Source organism: Onychostoma macrolepis, chromosome 08 (genome assembly GCF_012432095.1).
Source record: "Onychostoma macrolepis isolate SWU-2019 chromosome 08, ASM1243209v1, whole genome shotgun sequence".
Classification (NCBI taxonomy): Eukaryota; Metazoa; Chordata; class Actinopteri; order Cypriniformes; family Cyprinidae; genus Onychostoma; species Onychostoma macrolepis.
In genome coordinates, this window is record NC_081162.1 from 17,318,849 (window position 1) to 17,339,834 (window position 20,986).

At 35.6% G+C, this 20,986-nt stretch overlaps 1 protein-coding gene across 2 annotated transcripts in view; it reads left to right on the forward strand.

The window, feature by feature from the left end:
* LOC131545438 (nephrocystin-4-like) overlaps positions 1-19,152 on the forward strand; it is a 171,558-nt gene extending 152,406 nt beyond the window's left edge. For both annotated transcript variants that reach the window (XM_058784249.1, XM_058784250.1), the window contains exons 21-29: positions 4,993-5,182; positions 6,298-6,381; positions 8,480-8,639; positions 8,779-8,843; positions 9,572-9,657; positions 11,345-11,516; positions 12,948-13,127; positions 14,661-14,804; positions 18,429-19,152. In XM_058784249.1, coding sequence (XP_058640232.1) covers positions 4,993-5,182; positions 6,298-6,381; positions 8,480-8,639; positions 8,779-8,843; positions 9,572-9,657; positions 11,345-11,516; positions 12,948-13,127; positions 14,661-14,804; positions 18,429-18,569 — 1,222 coding nt within the window. In that variant the 3' untranslated portion in view covers positions 18,570-19,152. The remainder of the gene's footprint in view (positions 1-4,992; positions 5,183-6,297; positions 6,382-8,479; positions 8,640-8,778; positions 8,844-9,571; positions 9,658-11,344; positions 11,517-12,947; positions 13,128-14,660; positions 14,805-18,428) is intronic.
* Positions 19,153-20,986: the final 1,834 nt, after the last annotated feature.

Here is a 20,986-nt window from a genome sequence, read left to right on the forward strand (position 1 = left end):
GTTGTGTTTTAAAGAGTTGCAGGGGTGACAAGTCACAGGGTCTCTCTCTCTCTCTCTCTCTCTCTCTCTCTCTGTCTCTCTCGTATGCGCCCAAATGCGTTCTCAGTTACCGAAATTTGGTACCGAATGATTTAATGTGAATCGATACTCGCAATTCGGTCTGTACCCTTAAAAGTACCGAGTTCGGTAACCAACCCTAGTGCCCATACAAGGAGTTCCACCCTTCATGACGTCATGAAGAGCCATGATCGAAAAAAACTTTCCAAAACTTGTAAGAAACCCGGACGTGTGTATTTGGCACAGAAATACTCTGTTATACGTCCAAATCGTTTTTTGAAACTTTGGCCATGTTTAGCATGAGAATCCAATTCTTTAACAGTGTAAATAACTCAACATTCATTGGACCCCCCCACTTTAAAGGCAGTGTGAGCCACATAATGTCATATTTTGATTAATATCAATATTCCTACAGTTAGATAAATGATGGTGCTGTAAGAACATTGATTTGGCTTTTTTTAGACTGGTGGAAGGACTGAAACAGTACTCTGCCTCGTGTTTTTCCCAATCTGTATGCACTTTCTTTGTTATTTGGAACATAAAAGAAGGTATTCTGAAGAATAATTTTGCCCATACAATGTAAGTCAAAGGTGTCCAAAACAACACTGGGCAGAAACTTTAACTTCATAGACAAAATAAATGATGGAAAAATAAATAAATAATGGAAGTAAATAAATAATGGAAAAATTGAATGATCACATAACCATGTTTTGTTTTGTTTTGTTTTGTTTTGTTTTGTTTTGTTTTGTTTTGTTTTGTTTTGTTTTGTTTTGTTGTCTGGTCTGGTCTGGTCTGGTCTGGTCTGGTTTGGTTTTGGTTTGTGTGATCATTCCAGTTTTTCATTTTTGAACATTATGGGAATGTTACTTTTATATATTCTCTGAGCATTCTGAAATAAGTAGTAACATTTAAAAAAGTCGAATGTCCAAGTAAAATGTTTAGCCTTTTGTCTCTTTATTAATGAGATGTTGTAAAGGAAGTGAAATATTTTAATACAGTAATTATACAGTTAATACAGTTAGTAATTTCTATCAGAACAACAGTGATTACACTGTTATAAGGAATCTTATGAGAGCGTGTGTGATTGTGAGTTTTTGTCTAAGATGTTTGGACACTATAGTACAGTAATTTGTGTGTTCACTATAAGAAAAATAATTTAATTCATTCTCAGTTCAGTATGCAAATGCCCTAAGAAAACCAGCTTAATGTTAATATGTACATACAGTAGTAAGCCTATACTTTAATCACATACAGCAGGCACTGTGTCCATTCAAAGATCAAATAAAGCCTTTGCCCTGAAAGAAATTATGCATAGATCAATGTTTCGTTCACGTGTGAACAGCCTTGTCTGAAATGAACATCTGAATGAATGAGTTTTCCTCAGCGGGGTGTTACTGGGGCCAAGAGCTTCCCAGGGGGTAGGAAAATAACACTGAATAAATAATCAATTCCCCCCATTCAAGCTTATTTTAATTGCAGCGTGATGCAAAATATCTTCCCCCGACCAGGGTTCCCGCGTGAAGCTCACAATCCAGGATTATACCACACAGAATATGAGTTTTCTGCAGGCCATAGACTGAGTCCGCACACTCCATCATGATGAACACAAGCCAAGAAAGTGAGAGAGAAGTTAGGAGGATGAGGTGGAATAAATTACGGCATTAACACCCCTGCATCTCTCAGCGTTTAATTAGGAAAGACATTAGTAGCCTAAACTCCACACACACATACACGCTGTGCTTTAGGACAAGATAAATATTCTCCGCCGCCTCTCTCCAGGAAGTATGTTTGCATGGCAAATGTCTTCCCAGCTTGCATTGTGTTGTGGCATAAAACCGAAGCACTTTGTGATGTGTCATGGAGGTAACTGCTCGCCCAGGAGCGGTGTGTTTGTCTGTGCGTGAACCCTGTAAGTCAGTCCAAAGCACTCTTGTATGCACAGAGCTGTGCCAGGGAAACAAATACCTGAGATCTGGAGTTTGCATTTGTACATTTGTGTTGAATTGATGCTTCTCTCTTCCAGTGCAAAGGATATGTCAGGCCTGTGTTTGTATTGCTGATGTATGCCACAAAGCCAACCTTATAAAGTCACCTCTCTCTTTCACTTTTACTGAAGAGATTGTTTCTCACCTGTACTCGCACATTATATATGGACAAGCTGAACCAACGGAGCAGCAGGTTAGAGGATACGCCAGATTTCAGCAGAGCTGCTCCATTCTTTCTGCCTAATTCATTTTATCCTCGCAGGTCAGGTCCTCCAGCACATAATTTGTTTTCAGTCCTCTGAAGCAGTTTTTTAGTTATACTTCAGCTGAATTTTATTATCTCTCTCTTTTTCTCTCTCTCCCTTTAAGATTTAAAGTACTTGGTGTGGTTGTTCTGTTTTGCCGATGCGTCAATAGAAACTTGATTTTATACACTACACATTCAAATGTTTGGGGTAAAGTCTTTTTGAACGAATACTTTTATTCATCAAGGACTCATTAAATTGATCAAAAGTGACAGTGAACACTTTTATATTGTTACAAAAATGCTTTAAACTTTCTATTCATTAACTGAAAAAAATATATCATGGTTTTCACAAAAATATTAAAATTTCGCTTTGTCATCACAGGAATAAATTACATGTTAAAATATATTCAAATAGAAATTGTAGTAATATTTGACAGTATTACTGTTTTTACTGTATTTTTGTTCAAATAAATGCTGCCTTGGTGAGCAAAGGAGACCTCTTTTAAAAATATTATATATCTTACCAACCCCAAACATTTAAACAGTAGTGTACAGTTTAATTTTGATCATTTTGTTAAATTTAAGACATAATTTTGCAAGTCAGTTCATATACTTTATATTTTATACATTTTTCAAAAAGCTAAAGCTTCAGTGTGGATCAGTGTCTGTGGGTTGAACAATGTGATTTAAGCTTGATGCATTTTGTAATCACTCCGCTTCGTATTTTACATTTACCAGGAGAGAAAATATTTAAATAAAATAAACTGAAAATTTAGCAATTTATAGTCACCTTCACCACAAGCCCTGTTTATGTCTACATTAGAGGTCGACCGATAGTGAATTTTACTAATACCGATAGCTAGGTTGGACCACACTGGCCGATACCGATTAATCAACCGATAGTTTTCAAAATAGATACTGAAAGAGAGCTAGTGCTTTACTATTTAAAAAAAAAAAAAAGCAGCAACAGTACTGAACCATACTTTGTAAATGAATAAAAAATATTAATATTATTTACTATATTGATTATTAAAGTTATTTCATAGTTTGCTAATGTTAAAAGAAGAAACTTTAAAATGTAAAAATGTAGCCTATTAGTAGCTAATAGTGAATGTTGAAATGAACAAACTCTAACAAGGAACAATACTTCTACAGTTTTCATTAATGCTACGAATGGACTCTTATTGTTAAGTATTACCATTTAATTTCAACAGCCATGCTCTACACAAGGCCATAGCATTAAAATTACATACATATGGATATTGTATGTGTACTCAAACACTTTATTTGCTTTTATTTTTTAACACTTGATAATTATCTAATCAAAAAAAAAGTTAGTCACACACCGGGCAAAAGCGCAGCGCTGCGTCTAGGAGAACTCAGAGGTATCACACACACACGCCAGACGCTTTGCGTTCAAATCAAGTAGCGGTCTAAAACAATTTATTTAATCACCAAACGGACATAAGTTTGCTTCAAGAATGAACAATGTGGCATAAATGAGTTTGAAGTTCGGTGTTTAAAAAAACAGAGCAAGAGGAAAGAGAACACGCGATCTGTATTACAGCTCTCTATATGAAGCATACAGACTTTATTAGAGCCACAGAAAGACAAACGTTTTGCTGAAAAATGCACAATACATAATTTATAGCCTAGGGTGAAGTCATTATGTACATTCACAACAATTTGGGACAAATATAATGTAATTTAATAGAAAACTATGTGAATGGCGCTCTGTTCCGCGGCAGGCTTTTCTGTCAGCTGTATTTAAATGCGCGTCTGGAGTTTCCCGCTCTGTGCAGCGCGCAGTGTCACGTGTCAAAATAAACAACACGTGCTGTCAGTGATTTCTGCCTCTAGAGGCCGCTCTCGTACTGTATAATGCCAGCGGACCCTTCTCAGCCACTCCAGCAATGGTTGCAAACCAGAAAACTATCGGCACGATAACCAATAGTTGTGGCAATCAACTATCGGTGCCGATTAATCGGCAAAACCGATGAATCGGTCGACCTCTAGTCTACATTATTTTATTGCTAGACTTACTGTGAAGAGATATTATGCCAGGTCATATTTCCCATTTAGGCCTTATAACATTTTAATTTACTTTTCTGTCATTATCGTCCTCTTTTTTCATTACCATTTTAAAAGAGCTCCTTGCATATATGCTTCTATATGAGAGAAAGGGAAATAGGCTTTGCTTTTGTTCACGTAAGTATACTTTTGTGCCACCTGTCTGGCTCTCTCTTATTAAAGAGAGAATGTGATTGAATTTTCCGAGACTTGGTTTCACATCTACTGTAGTGTATACAGTACAAAAGAGTTTTTACACCTCTTAAATTCTTTCTTTTTCTTATATATATATATTTTTTCATTTATGGCGAATGATCCCTTCTCGGGCCCGGAGGTGCTGCCTTTGATGTTTCAAATGCCCTTCTCCTTCATATATTTGTGCATGAAATTTGTCTCTATGAAACAGAAAGTAATATTTCACACCCAGTGTGTGTTATCTTTAAACCGTACCCTCCCAGGAGTTTCAGTTCTGTGAGGGCTTATGTTTGACTGTATCATGCATACTCAAATACTCTTTTTCATTGCCAATAAAATACTGCTGGCAAGGCAAAGAAAGTCCTCAGGCTATTCTTTTCTTCTCCTCTCTCTCTCTCTCTTTGCTGTTTTTCATCTTTTTCTCTTTTTATCCCATAGTGTAATCGTGAAAACTGAGGAGTGGAAATATTTCAAGGAGTTGACGAAGACTCTGACTCCTCTAGAGGAGGAGATGTTTCACCTAAAGGAGAGTACACTGACTCCACAGGTTTACCTGCGGCCCAAAGAAAGCGTCCATGTGCCCTTCAAGTACCAGACCTTCATCTGTGGTCACACCTTCCCTCTTCAGGTAAATCTAGGGGGAACTCTCTCAGACTTATACTCATTGTTCGTTTTAACAGTTTTTTGTTCTTGTGTTTTCAAAATACTTTTTGCCCCAAAAGTTCTATTGATAATAACGCTAATAATAAATGCAGTATTGTTTTGAGTTTTTTGTTTTGTTTTTAAATGTACTTTCACCCTAAAGTTTTAGTGATACTACCAATTGTTTTGTTTAGTTTTTTGTTCCCCCCCCCACCTGAGATTCTTTGATGAAGAGAAAGTTCAAAAGAGCAGCATTTATCTGTTTTTTTTTTTTTTTTAACAATGTCACATTTGATCAATTTAATTTGTTTTGTTAATTTATTTATTTTTTTGTTTTGCTTTTTGTTTTGGTTTTTAAAGTAATTTTCACCTCCACGTTTTAGTACTAATACTATTAATAAATATTTTATTTTATTTTGTTTCTCTTTAAATGTACTTTTCACAACAATAGTACAACCATTAATAAATATTTTTATTTTGGTTTGTATTGTTGTTTTCTTTGTGTTTTTGTTTTGTTTGGGGGTTTATTTATTTATTTATATTTTCACCAAATTGGTGTAAAAAGTCTATACAGGCCACTATGTAGACTCAAGTAAATCTCAACAGAACTGTCCACTGAATTGCTGATGCTGGAAAACTATATCATCTGTAGATGTGGACTATTATGAAAATGTGGACTATTTAATTGTTTTTGTGTGTTGTGTTGTGTTGTGTTGTGTTGTGTTGTGTTGTGTTGTGTTGTGTTGTGTTGTACTGTAATTCAACCATGAACGATGTGTCATCACTGAAAAACTGCATTTGTTTCCTCATTTCCCTTTTGCACTGATGAGACTTGGATTAGTTCACATGTTTCCGGTTTAATTGGATTTGGGTTTGTTTATAGTCTGTAGTATTACAGCAGCACCCACAAGTGAAGGAGGGGAGTTTAAAATGACTCAAAGCATCAGCAATAATGAAACGGATTAAAAACAGCCTAATCCAGACGGTCTGAACAGACCTGTCCAAACAATGTTTTTCCATCCCATAATGACATAATTTCAATGCGATTGTTCTCTCACTGAAGGCTGCACTGTTCATGATGACTCTTCTGTCATACTACAGGATACAAAAAGCTTAAAGACTTCAAGAAGTCCACAGATGGCTCAGAAACATCTGTCCAATACAATTCATGCCAAATCCATCAAGGTAAGAGCTTAGCACTCACTGTACTGCTGAGCACACACAGGAACTGACTCTTTCTATACAGCCTGATTAGTAGTTGTGCAGTCAGAGAAGTGGGCCGGCACTCCTGCCATGATTCAAACAATCCAGACTGAAAACATTACTTCACAGTCCTCAACAGTAAAACGGAATGTAAGTGATGCACACTTACAAGAACCAAACAAATTTACATTCTTTTGTATTGCTGTATGTATTGTTTAGTAAAATATGTATTAAATGAAAGAAAGAGCTCTTGATCATAGCTCTTGCATTGATGGATCCCATCTATTATTTTGACCTTTTAATTGTGTATATGAGATTTGACCTGAACCAAATACATTTAATTTCAGCCTGCCATTAATATTCAAATTGATTAATTTCAGCCTTTTAAATGAATGAAATCTGTTAATGAGCAACATTGATCAACTGTCCTGTTGCCTCTAATTTATGTTTCATAATCAGGTCCACACAGATTCTGCAGATTTGCTCTGCAAATTTACACAGACATCGCCAAGCATGTCAAATGTCCACACATCTGCAGTCCCTTACATTATAATATTGTTTATTAAATATTTTGGTAAATGCAATAACACAGACAAAGTAATAAACGGTTTATTCCATTTCTGTGGAAATAAAATGAAAGTATACTGTGTATACACTATTATATTATATTATATTATATTATTCATAAAATATGGGGAAAAAAATATTTATAACCTTTACTTTTAATTTTATGCATATTTTACACAGTGAATGGTTGTGTAACTTAGACCATCCCATCTTACTCAGATGGTTAAGCTGTGTACTGTATGTGGGTTGATGTGCTCTTCTATGGCATTGTGGTCCATTGTGCCTTTGGGCTGTTCCTGCCATATGTAGCCAAGAGAGACTGATGCCTTGCAGTATTGCTGACACTCACACTCACACACACACACACACACACACACACACACACACACACACACACACGCAGGACTCCCATATCATATTTAGGTCAGTTGGGGTCAAGCATTGCTGTGCACAAACTGACATCACCTCCAGAGAAGTGTCAATGGGTTGTCTTGGGCTGTGAATCCGACAGCCAGCTCGACTGGATCTCACGCGAGAGAGGTTATACACTCAGACTGCAGATGACTCACGGTACTTCATATCTCACTACATACTGTCAGTGCTGTTCATTCAGTGTGGAATGATTTCAGATAGGCTTGTCATTTAGAGGTAGACCTTGACCACTTCTGCTGAAGAGCAGCTCCCACCATTATACTGGTTCAGGGGTGGGCTTTACTTGTTTTGCTGCTGAACTACAAAGAAATGTTACAAGTTACAAGTTCAGTTTTGTTCATCTCTTAAAAAAAGCAAAAATATATTTACTGTAATGCACTTACAATAGGAGTCAATGGGCAAGGTATTGCACCTAGACAAACATTGTTTGAAAGTATATCCCACAAGACAAATAACTCACATTGTGCAGAATCATTTATATAAGTGTATAAAAAATATAAGATGCATTTTTCTGCTTTTAAACCCTTCAGGATACCTAGGCCCATAGACATCCATTGTAATTGCATTACTCTACACCAGGGTTATTATGGTTACCTAAAACTAAAAACAGTATTGTTACTTGAAATAAAATAAGTGTTTATTGAAAATAAAATCTAAAAAACATTTCATTTAGTTTAACTTGAAATACTAAAATTAAACTGAAACTGAAAAATTCAAATAATTAAACTATATAGACATGTTTTAAAACAACAAAAACGAATACAAATTACAACAACTTTAACTAATATTAACATGAAAGCAGAACATATAAAAATAAAATGTAATTCAGAATATCAATAAAAACTGAAATATCACTGATCTACACACAATTCTGTTTTTACAAACTGTGGGGCAAGTCAAAATTACTGTCTGTGGTATTCGACAGCATGTCGCTGATGCGGCCGATATCTGTCAGTTTATTTTGTTGTGAACCCGGAACATTCCTTTTATTTTTTTCAATTGATTTAGTTCTCTTGTTAGCATTTAGTAGGAAGGCCTTTCAAAATTTGTGTAGGTTGCAAGCGATCTGCTTGTCTTCCAGGTGCTGTTCCGCGGGGAAGACAGAAAGGCTCTGGCGATCTGCCAGGTGGATGTTGAACCCACGCCACATGTGGTGGACCAGACCTTCCGATTCTACCAGCCTGAACTCACATTCCTAAAGAAGGCCATTCGCCTGCCTGCAGCCTGGGACGACACAGCAGGTGCTGCTCATTACAAACATCTCGGCCGCTGCCGACGCACATACATAAACCCACTCACACAAACATGCTTCAGTGTCTGCTATTAGTTCTGAACTAAAGACCTCATTTGTGCTCTGTCTCCTTTTGTACTTGCTCACAGATGGTTCTGCCACCCTCCATGTGCGCTGCAGCGACCCCAATGTCATCTGCCACACCACCAACCTGGTGAGCCAATCAGGAGCCACTCTTAATAGCAGCCAGCCAATCAGAATGTTGATGAGTTATTAATTAGTGTCTGAGACTTTGTGCTGACTCATTGTGATGTCATGGCCTGCACACTTATTTGTTTGACAACTGTTAACTTTTTATATAAATTTAATTAATATTTTCATTTTTATGTTTAATAAAGTGTTATTTTTTATATTCATTTTTTAATAAAATATTTACTCTTAGATTTGTAATGACAGATTATTTTATATTTATTTTTCATAAAAGGCTGTCATTACATACACTATAATATTACATTTTTGACAGTTTTCATTAGAAACCAATAAAATGAAAAAGTTATTCATTATTGATTACTTTTTTTATTTTATGAATAATTTCTTATTTTCATTGTTTTTCTCATAATTTTCTATTTTTATTATGTTTTATACAAGAATTTCTATATTAAGTTTTCATAAAACATTTTTTTTTAGGCTTGTTATTTTACATTTATTTTGTTCATAAAATATTTTATATTTTTCATAAAAGACTACAATTTTTATAATTAATTTAATGTCTTATTTTAATTTTTAAAATAAATTTCTATTATTTTTGTTTCATTTGATTTATTTTTCATAAAATTCGTTTTTTTTTTCATACAATATTTTTAATAAAATATTTATTTGTATTTTGATTACTGATGAAACGTCATTATTTTATAATTAATTTCCTTGTATTTTAAACTTTAGACTCCAGGAGAACCACAAGATGTTTACTTGAAAGTATCTGGTAGCCCAAGTCCACAGATTCGGAAATTCTTCATAAAAATTTTCACGTACGTACACCTCCTTTTTCACCTTCTCCCATATGAGTACATGCAGAAAAGTTCGCTTTTTTTTTTTTTTTTTTTGGAAAGTGGGAACCTGTTAATTTTCACTCCTCCAGATGCATGGTGAGGTGTGTGCGTGTGAATCTCTGTGTTTGGCTGCGTGTGTGTATGTGTGTGTGAAAGCCGGTCCCTGATTAATCCCTTCATGTGTGATTAATGACATTTGCTTAATCAGGATGTCTCATTTACTGTCTGATTGCATCAGGTCATAATATTCATTTATTCATCAAAATCTGCGACATCTCTGAGTTCATAATCAGTGAACATGAATAAAAACACAATTTTAGAACCTGCACATCACACATCTCTCTCTGCAACTGGAACCAGTGAGAGTGACAGCAAACATAAAGCAACACATATTAATTAAATGCAGACAGCTCACTTGCTTTATGCTTATACTCTACTATTATCCTGAATGCCATATATTATAATTTGTGATAATTATATCATATTTAAATTCACAGATTCTCAAACCTATAATATTACCTGTAATATTACACTTGACGTACCCCCATTTTCATAATTGATTAAAACACATACGTGTGTTCAGGAGTTCTCTTTTTGTTTGTTCATGCAGGTATTTGTCCTATTTTATGTTTTTAAGTAAGTGTTTTCATTTTTTATTTTTAGAATTGAATTAATTATTAGCTTTTTTCAACCCATTCAGTTCCTCACAAACCTTCAGGGGTTTCACTGACCCAAGTTTGGGAAACCATGTTTTGATATATGTAATCTTTTATAATAATTATTATAATAATATAATATATTCTAATATTTCCTGAACAATCTGCTATTGGTCATCAAACAGATAGTCACGCCCCAAACTTAAAATTAAAATTAAATCACTAAATAAATAAATTATTCATTACTGATTTTATAAATACTTTGAATTTTTTTTTTTTTTTTTTTTTTACGAAATTAACTTTAACATTGATTTAAAGCTTTTTAACATCAAAAACGTCAGCATTACAATTTTGTTTGCTTTATTCTTTTTCCCTTTTAATCTTACAAAAATGAAAATGTAGTGGAACTGTATCCACTTTAATTAGCAAGCTCATAATAGACTTAATGGTTTAAAATGATTGAACAACAGACAAGCTCATCAGACACACAGTAACCCATCAAAACTGTTTCTGAGCAATTATAATAACCAGGAGATCAATCAGCTGTAGGTTTTTTTTTTTTTTTTTAAATCCCCAACAGCAGCTGCTGTTAAGGACAACTCTGCAACCAAGGACGGTACAAACGTTCTTCAAATTTTGTCCCTTGAGCTTGCTCTCCTGAGGCAGGGTGAAGAGCTCACGCACAAAGTCCTTCATTTTTAATACAGTCCAACTGTAGAAACCCCGGCAGGCAGAGTGACATCAACATCTGCAAAGCTCCTGCAGGGACACGACTGCCCGCTGGCACGTGAGAGGCTCTTAAAGAAAGGGTGAATGGATGAATTTAAAAATGGTGACATTTGGGTCTTTCTGAACATCTCTCTTTTCAAGATTCGCGATATGCGTGTCTCTCTCTCAGGGGAAGTGCGGCCTGTCAGGCCCGTCCTGCTATTGTGTCAGTGTATATGAGGAGAAAAGTGATAAAGTGTCTTTTGTGTGTCTGTGGCTCTGTGTCAATCTCTCTATGGCAGTGACCCTTGGCTGGCCTCCCCTGCGCAGATCTGGCAGGTATACGTGCATTACCTGCAAAGGATGGACCTGAGCTGTGTGTGTGGCACTCTGAGCTGGCATTCGCTGGTTCTGCACGGCACACAAGCCATTCGCAGGGTCAAGTGCTACACGTCACATCCCCTCGAGCTTCAGGTACGCATTGCGGGGTCAAAGGAAAACATACTGATCGGGGGTAGCGAGCTCTGATGAGGGATTATGTGGCCTTTTTTCCTGTAATGGGAGGATGATGAAAAATAATGAGATGTTAAGTAAGAAGACTAGGTTATATGTACTTTATTTCTAAATTTGTTTTATTTGATAATATCATTTCAAAGTTTCACTAATTAATTGCATATTTTTCTGTGATTTAATCGCAATTAATCACACCTAACATTTCACATTTTTGTTTATTTATGTTAAGTACCACTGTAGACATAACTAATTAATAAATTAAAAATATACAATTAAAAATTAAAACATAAATATATTTGCAGATTAAACCCCAAATGTATGTATATTAGTAAAGTTTAAATGATTTAGAAATTTAAATAATTATTTAATGTCTTTTTTTTACCCATCTGAAGATTATATGTAATAAAATATATTCAATAATAATTATAAAGACATAATGTTTTAGCTTTTATTAATGTGTGTATATATATATATATATGTATATATATGTATATATATGTATATGTGTGTGTGTGTGTGTGTGTGCATATGTGTGTGTGTGTATATATATATATATATATATATATATATATATATATACACACACACACACTCACACACGTCATTCTTTATACACGCATATGTTTTTATATGTATATATATTAAACAGTCTAATAGCAGAAATTAATGTATTATTTTTCCTATCCATCAGTGATTTTACAGGAGATGGATTTAGAGATGCAATTACTCTGAGAAGGTTTTTAGCATGCCTATTTGTTCAGCCTCTTTAACCTATATATTTGCTGATTATCTGTTAGTTTCCAAACCAAGGGACTGCAAAGCATATAGTCGAGTATGAAAATATGTAGTTATGCATTCCAAAAAAAAAAAAAAATTAAAGAACAGTGGAGTCAGATTAAAGTTTTGTGAGCGAGGCAAGTACATTATGGGGATGAAAACAGTAAAACTCTTTTGGCTTCAACAGTATCATTAACTTGCAGGGTTCAGCACACTGCAGCAAAGAAAGCAGATCTTTAATGCAAATTCATACAGAAAATGAATAAATACTGGAACATGTGGATTATACGAGCAGCATAAATCTCAAAATGGGTATTTCCTGTTATCCGAAATATGCAAGCAGAGCAAATACAGCAGCTCCCATGTCAACAGTGCGCTGTGTGCTGGTAGAGACCTTACTGTTGGTTTAATTGGCCGTGTGCTAATGTTGTACAGCAGGTGCCAAGAAAGATGATGAGGCAAAGTAGCTATACATTATGAGCTTCAGGTGCAGCCTCGTGTTTTCTTAAGTTCTGCAGAGGAGGGTTTCCCTGAAGTTGCTTTTTTCTGTGTGGGTCTTCTGTTTTCCGTGCTTGATGCCAGAAGCTCTGTGATCATAAGATTTGTGTGTTCCAGGTGGATCCAGGTGAAGTTTTTGCTCTTCCTGCTCAGGGAGTTCAGGATGTCTGCGTGGGCCTGAGGGCTCTGCGCCCTGGAAGCCGTTTCTTTTACCTCAATGTAGTCGACGTGGACACTCGGCAGCTAGTTGCCTCCTGGCTGCTGTGCATCACATGCCGACAGCCTGTAATCTCCAAGGTGAGTAAGCGAATTGCATCAACAGAGTGCAACAGTAGGGCTCAAACCACATTCATTTTCTCCATAGAGAAACTGATTTGTCACTATAACATACACCTTTAAAAGACCTCATCATCACCTAGATGGCCATCGGGACAAGACCACGGGAACCAGATGAGTCCTCTGCACAATCTGACTTTGTTGCAACCTAGAATTAAACTGCTGGTTTCGTCTGACACACTATTTTGACACACTATTTCCCTGTTTAATACTATAAAGCTGCTTTGACACAATCTGCATTGTAAAAAGCGCTATATAAATAATGTTTTTTTTATTTACTTGAATGCTTTTATTCAGTGAGGACATATTAAATTGATTAAAAAAAGTTTCAAGTTTTTGATCTCAAATAAGTGTTCCTTTTTAACTTTCTATTTATCAAAGAATCCTATAAAATAGCAGTGGGTACGATGGTTTCTACAAACATATTAAACATCACCATTGTTTTAAAAATGAATAAGAAATGTTTCTTAAGCATCAAACCAGCATATTAGAATGATTTCTGAAGGATAATGTGGCACTTAAGACTGGAGTAATGGCTGATGAAAAATCAGCTTTGCCTTTACAGGAAAAATTACATATTAAAATATATGCGGATAGAAAATGGTTGTTTTAAATGTTATTAATACTTCAAAATATTACTCTTTTACTCTTTTCATTTGTGAAGGGGGCTTCTTTCAAAAACATTTAAAAATTAATACAAAATTTGAATGACTCCAAACTTTTGAATAGTATGTAAATGATAATTAGTATTACTGAGAAATTATTGTTTATTACAACAAATTAATATTTGTTTTTGAGTTTTAAAAAATTAAATGTTTGTATATTTCTGTAGTTCATACAGCAGAGCATTAGATTAGATTAGATTAGATTCAACTTTATTGTCATTACACAAGTACAGGTACAGGGCAACGAAATGCAGTTTAGGTCTAACCAGAAGTGCAATAGTAGCAAGTGCAGTATATACAATGGTTGAATAGTATATATATATATAGCATAGCACTAGCAATGCCAAGGTCATGGGAAAACATGAAATGATAAAATGGATGGATAGATTTTTTTTCAGTTGAACGAAAAAAGTATCATTATAATTGACATTTATTTCTTTTTATACACTGCATTTAGATGTGTCTGTGAGTACATAACTACTTGATCATGTCATTTATCTTCCTCTTGCAATGTGCTCTCTTCTAGCAACTATCCAGTGGGTGCCAATATAGAGTGACCAATAAAATGGGTTTACTTTTAGTAACGATTAGACAGCAACAATACTGACATTTTTTCCCATAAGTGTGATGTGATGCATAGTCCACAGTGACCGTTTTTCTCAGCTTATGTAGATTTTTAGCAGAGCAATGGCAAGAACTGAATGGGTCTTTAAATTTCAGCTCTGTGACAGAGGATGTGGTGCATGAAGTCAGTGCTAGTGATTTAAACCTGACATTTTTACTTCAGTTATTTTACAGTACGAGAGGGCTTGTGCTTTAATCTCCCCAGGCGTTTGAAATCAGCGTTCCTGTAGATGGAGGGAAGGGCAGCAATAAGAAAATCAGTTTCACAAACCCCTACTCGTCCTCCAGAGTATTCAATCTGCGCACAGATCGCCCAGACCTGCTTCAGTTTAAAGAGGAGCAATTTCAGGTGAGAGGACCCAAAGCTAATTCTTGCTCTATCAACAGATCTCAGACTTTTCAGGAGGCCTTGCTGTTTAACGCTGAAGAAGAACCATATTTTTAAAGCCCCATTCAACAGAAAGGTGTCTAGAGCCCAGAGGAGAAGGATCTTGACATGCCTCTGTCTAGGAATCAATTTGTGTCCGTCTAAACTGTCATTCTTAGACAAGTCTCGCAGTATGTGAAGTTTTCAGTATATTGGAGAACTCAATTTGTGCCCTGGCTCCTCTCGCAATGCCGGTCCCCTGAGGAAACCATAAAGCTGCGGTCCAAAAAAATGGGACAAAAAGAAAGAGATTCTCACAGTCGGGCTGGGAACGTCAATATCTCTCACCTTGAGGGCTCGGAATGATGCGTGTAGGTCTTACAGCTCTACGTTAGACTTCAATTAAAAGCTGTTAATTGATTAGGTGATCGATACACAACCGTTGGCTATTACTCCAGATGGAGACAGAGAACATTAGTTAGCCACAGGGACAGAGTGTCTTGGATATATTACTGTGGCTTTAGGGGTCACAAAGTAATTTTTCCTGATCATCATTTTGCACAGAAACGGTGTAAAACAGAACGGGGTAAAATGTTAATTTCATCATTCAGTGCCCTCATCGATCGCTGTATGGTTTAGTGAGTTTCACATCCCATATCTGGGCAATAAATAGCGAAACAATGTAAAATATGCAAGTGACAGTATTGAACACAACGGATTAATGATACCTCAGCGTCAAATAAAAGCATTGAAGCTCATAAAGAAAGGAAATGGCCTGTTCCATTTTCTTGCTAGTCAACGCGGCTTCAATTATCTTCTCTCGCGCTGGATTTATGGCGTCTATATTTTTGAGAAATGCAGCTAGAGATGTTGCTTTTTTCCCTCTTTGAGAAATAACAACTGTGTCATTGTAAAATAGGAGCAGAGCCAAAAGACAACGGAAGAATCGATATGTGTGTGCTTTTGAGGAGATTATGAACTAAATCCTCAACTGTGTTCCATATGTCTTAGTCAGACATTAGAGATAATGTATAAAGACAAAGAGAGAGCAATTTCTCTCATCTTCCTCTAAACACTGGAGTGCAATTTCTGTTACAACAGAGCTCAGGAATAGGAATTTAATCGTATGACAATAGGAGATTTGGAGTATAGTCATATGGGCCATTTTTCTGCTTTTATAGTGCTTTTGTATAATTTTTGAAACTAACTGCATGGGGGGGGGAAATGGAAAAAGTACAGTCTTGTAGTGTTCCGTGGAAGAAAGAAAGTGATACAGGTTTTGAACAACAGGTTTTGATACAAGATTTTGAACACGGGGTAGTCGTGGCCTAATGGTTAGGGAGTCGAGCTTGTAACCTCAAGGTTGCTGGTTCGATTCTCACGCCGGCAGGAATTGAAAGTGGGGATTGTGAATGAACAGCACTCTCTCCACCTTCGATACCATGACTAAGGTGCCCTTGAGCAAGGCACCGAACCCCTAATTGCTCCCCAGGCGCTGGAACAATAGCTGCCCACTGCTCCGAACACACGTTCACTGTGTGTGTGTGTGTGTGTGTGTGTGTGTGTGTGTGTGTGTGTGTGTGTGTGTGTGTGTGTGTGCGCATTTGTTCACTGCTGTGTGTGTGCACTTGGATGGGTTAAATGCAGAGCACCAATTTCAATACGTCACTAACTAACTAAGAGGGTGAGTAAATTTAGGTGAACATTTCCTTTAATGTTCTGATTCTTTTAATGCAATCAGAAAATAAAATGAGTATTGAACGTACTGTATTTTATTAAGGGATTCTGGCCATGTTGACTGAAAAATGCAGAGATTATGGAACCAGCTTTGTTATTGTTCATTAAAACTTTATGATTGATAATTGATTAAAAATCATTTTTGGTAATTGAAATAAAGCTGTAAAATAAAATATATGTATTAGAGGAAAAACAAATGAAAATTAGAAGTACTGCACTGAAATGGGTTTAAGTATGAGAATTACCAAAACAAAAATAAAGCTAAATATTTAAAATTATTCATTATAAATGATAAAAATAATTAAAACTTGTTTACTAAAATAAAAATGTGTGTTATTTATTAATTAATTTATATTTATATATATATATATATATATATATATATATATATATATTTATATATTAGGGGTGTCAACGTTAACGCATGCGATTAATCAAAAAATTAACGCGTTAATATTTTTTTAACGCAGATTAATCATTTGATAAGGTTTGACCCCAACTTCTTCCCGTCATCGCAGCGTGGAAGGTCATCTATCATTGTGTGATGAGGGTACAGCACCAGTGTTGCCAGGGTCGCGGCACAAGTGGGCTACTTTGAAAATACAGTCGCAGGAAAAAATTACAGAGCCGTGGTTTGCGGTTTTTTGGGCTACTTTTTTAATGTACCGCGGCCGCTCAAAGTGTATATAGACAAATAAAAATTAAAATAGATCCTTTTACTAATGTGTATTATACTTGGAATGTATAACTTACCTGGCGACTAACAGAGGCGGTAACATCACAAACAACGTGAGTTTCAGCAGAAATAAACATGACAACAGCCACTATAGATTATATAAGATAATAAACACACGATTACGATAGATATGGTCTGTATGTGATTTTCTTGAGATTGAATGTGTACATCTGAAATGCTAATTTGTGCAGCTATATAAAAGGTTATAAATAGCATATTTTAACAACAGTAAACGACCAAATTCCACATGTGATCGTAAAAGGAAGTTATTACAAACACTCGATGGTGGTTTGAAGTGAGTTCTGAGTAAAAGTGTACTATTAATCTCATAAACTGTCTTATGTAGCATGATGCTAACGTTAGCTCTAATGCAGCTGCAGAACAGGTCCAATTCTTCTTCATAATACATTTTGTCATAATACTTCACGTAAGGTCGCAAGAAAAAAAATTGTTGTATTCATTTAGAAATACTTTTGATAATAGTTGGGTAAATGTATACTGGGATTGAAGCGATGTGGCTTGGTAAGCGTTTTATTGCCAGTATAAAGGCTGATCATGGCTGAATAAAAACAAAAGAATAATGATAAAAGAATAATAAGGATTATGTCTCATACCTGGCGGAAGTGTGAAAGGTTCTGTTTCCTTAAATTAGTTTCATGCATTTCTTTTTCGACACATTTGCAGGTAAATCCTAGTATTTTAAATTTGTGATTAATCACAGCCCGTGACTGTGATTAACGCGATTAAATTTTTACAGTATTAATTCTACACACATATATATATATATATATATATATATATATATATATATATATATATATATATATATATATATATATATATATATATATATATGTATGTATGTGTGTGTGTGTGTGTGTGTGTGTGTAGAATTAATACTGTATAGAGGTTATGGCTGAACTGTTTTTGTTTTGTTTTTTATTCCTAAACTTTCTCTAGTTTCCTAAATTTGGAAATAGAAAAACAGTTTTCATTCAGAACCAGTTATACGCAAATAAAATGTTTGACCTGATTCTTTATTTTGACATTCCTGCACTTGAAGTGTTTGCATATGTACAAACACACATCTATTAATATTTGTATTTGTGTGTGTGTGTGTGTGTGTGTTTTAGATTGGGGGAGGAGAGCTCTACACCATCGGCCTGCGTTTTGCTCCGAGTCAGAACCCTGGCATGGAAGAGATTCTCATCTTTATCAATGACAAACAGGATAAGAACGAGGACACTTACTGTGTTAGGGTTCAGTACAGATAACACAACACCATCACCCTGCATTACAGCTGCTGCTTTTGCCCACAAACAGACCGTAAACCAGCAGATCGATGTGGATTTACTCGCATCATGAACATGTATTTTTGCTTACACAGTGTGATCCAAATAAGATATGCATTGAAGTACAGACCAAACATACTCTATATATAAATGCAGACAGTAAGTAAGGTTAACTCCATCCAGCTCATTGAATACACGAAGTAAAGCATCTCTCACGTGCACTGGAGTAAAGCTACCCTGCGGTGCTGCAGGCTGAAACCGAGAAGAGCTTCTGATGCTCATATCGGCGCTCTTGATGTGTGTGTTTATCATTACGCTGAATCCCTGCTGTGATGTGTCATTAGCAGCGGAGAGTGGATGGCCACTTGCCCAGGACTTCAGCTCTAGATCTTCAAACAGTGAGATGTGTTTGTATGACCAGTCATTTTTTTTAATTTTATTAAGTGTTCAGAGTGTTACGTTTGCACTCACTGACAATAGAGTGCTTAATCTGGGGGAAGAAAATAGTCATCCTTCATTCTTTTTACTGTATTTTTTGTACTAGCATCAATAAAAAAAAGTGTCTGATTTGTATGATTTGTTGTATCAATGATGACATGCTGTGCTTTGTGTTTGCGTGAACAGTATGTGTTTGCAGTAGCTCTGAAGGGTTTCCATTAACATCTGTGGACTAATCTCCTGGCTCCTATTAGAGCTACAGCTGAGTTTGACAACAACCAAATAACCTGCCAACTAACCAGTCCAGAGATGGAAGAAAATAAGAAACGAGCATAAAAGACAGAATGTCCAGGAAATATACTGTGGAGTGTGAAAGTCTGAGACCGCTTTGAAAATCTAGAAATTTATAATCTGTTTTGAAAACTGAATGGTGTCAAAAAAAGAAGATAAAATGATTCATAAATCAATAATCAAACTAAAAGACATTCCAATTGGCAAATTTTAAACTAAGCTGTCATTTAGTAAAATATCCTTTCTTTCTTTTAATAAGTAATTATTACTTTTATTTAGCGATGATGTATTAAAATGATAAAAGTAAAGACATTTATGTTACAAAAGAATTATACTTCAAATAAATGCTGTGCTTTTGAGCTTTCTGTTCACCAAAGGATCCTGAAAAAAAAAATGTATTAAGAAAATAGTTTTTTTTTTTTTTTTTTTACTTTCATATTAGGAAATGTTATTTGAGAGCCAAATCAAAATATTAGTATGATCTCCGAGGGATCGTGTGACACTGAAGACTGGAGTAAATAACTGCCAAAAATTCAGCTTTGACATCACTGGAATAAATTACATTTTAAAATATTTTAAAATAAAAACTGCTATTTTAAATTGTAATAATATTTCACAATATTACTGTTTTTATTGTATTTTTAAGATGAATGCAGCCTTGGTGGACCTAGGCTTCATTAAAACAACATAAAAAAAAATCATACACACCCCACACTTTTGACCAGTAGTGTATATGTCTTATAAATTTAAAGAAATAATATTACAACTACGGTAATTAGGTTAAATTTTACCTTTTTGTATTGGGGTAAAATAGAGGCAACAGGGTTGCATGCAAAAGTTTTATGAAATTCAGACAGCTTGAGTGCTGCTCCCATTAAAACAAATGGGGGTGAACCAAATAATACATTTGGATAATTTTTCCAATTAATTTCATTCCACTTTTTCACTCAAATGGTTATGCTGATAATCTAATTTGTAATGAAAAATATATGAAATTAGAAAAATGCTAGACAGAAACATTTTCACTAGAGCTTTCAAACTTTGAAACTCCAGTATGTGTGTGTAGAAGTGCGACAAGTCTTAAGTTCTTCTCAGGCCTATTGGTGCAGGTTTTCTATATGTATTCTATGTTTATATCCCTGTATCTTGCTCTTACATTTCCCCCCAGAATCCACAATGGCAGAACAAACATCAGCGATCACTCCCGAGGCCTTGAATGCTTCCTAAAGACCGCGCACTTACCTTGGCACTCCCACTCAAACACTTCACAGCTAATTTCAATACTGGTGAAGTGCATTGTGGGATTTCCCTCTCGGATGTTGTTCAGAGAGGCCTGCGCTGTCCACAGACTGTTGACACGCTGTTTGTAGAAGTTGTTTTGTTTTTTTCCCCGCAGCGTGTATGCATTTTTGACACGCACACTCAGAAACACAGTCTCTGCAGAGACAGCGCCTTGATGTTGTTAGGTGCTTCTCGGAGAGCTTTGCTGCCGCTTGCGTGCGAGCAGAAGGAATAGGAAACGCTATCAAAGACCCAATGAAAATGTATCATCTTCCTCCGAGGTGCGTCACGAGGGCTTAACCGGATCGCTCGCTGTGCGCGTGTGTACAGAAAACTGAACGCTGGTGTGAAATAATGTATTTTTGGTGGGTGAGAATGAGAGAAGATTT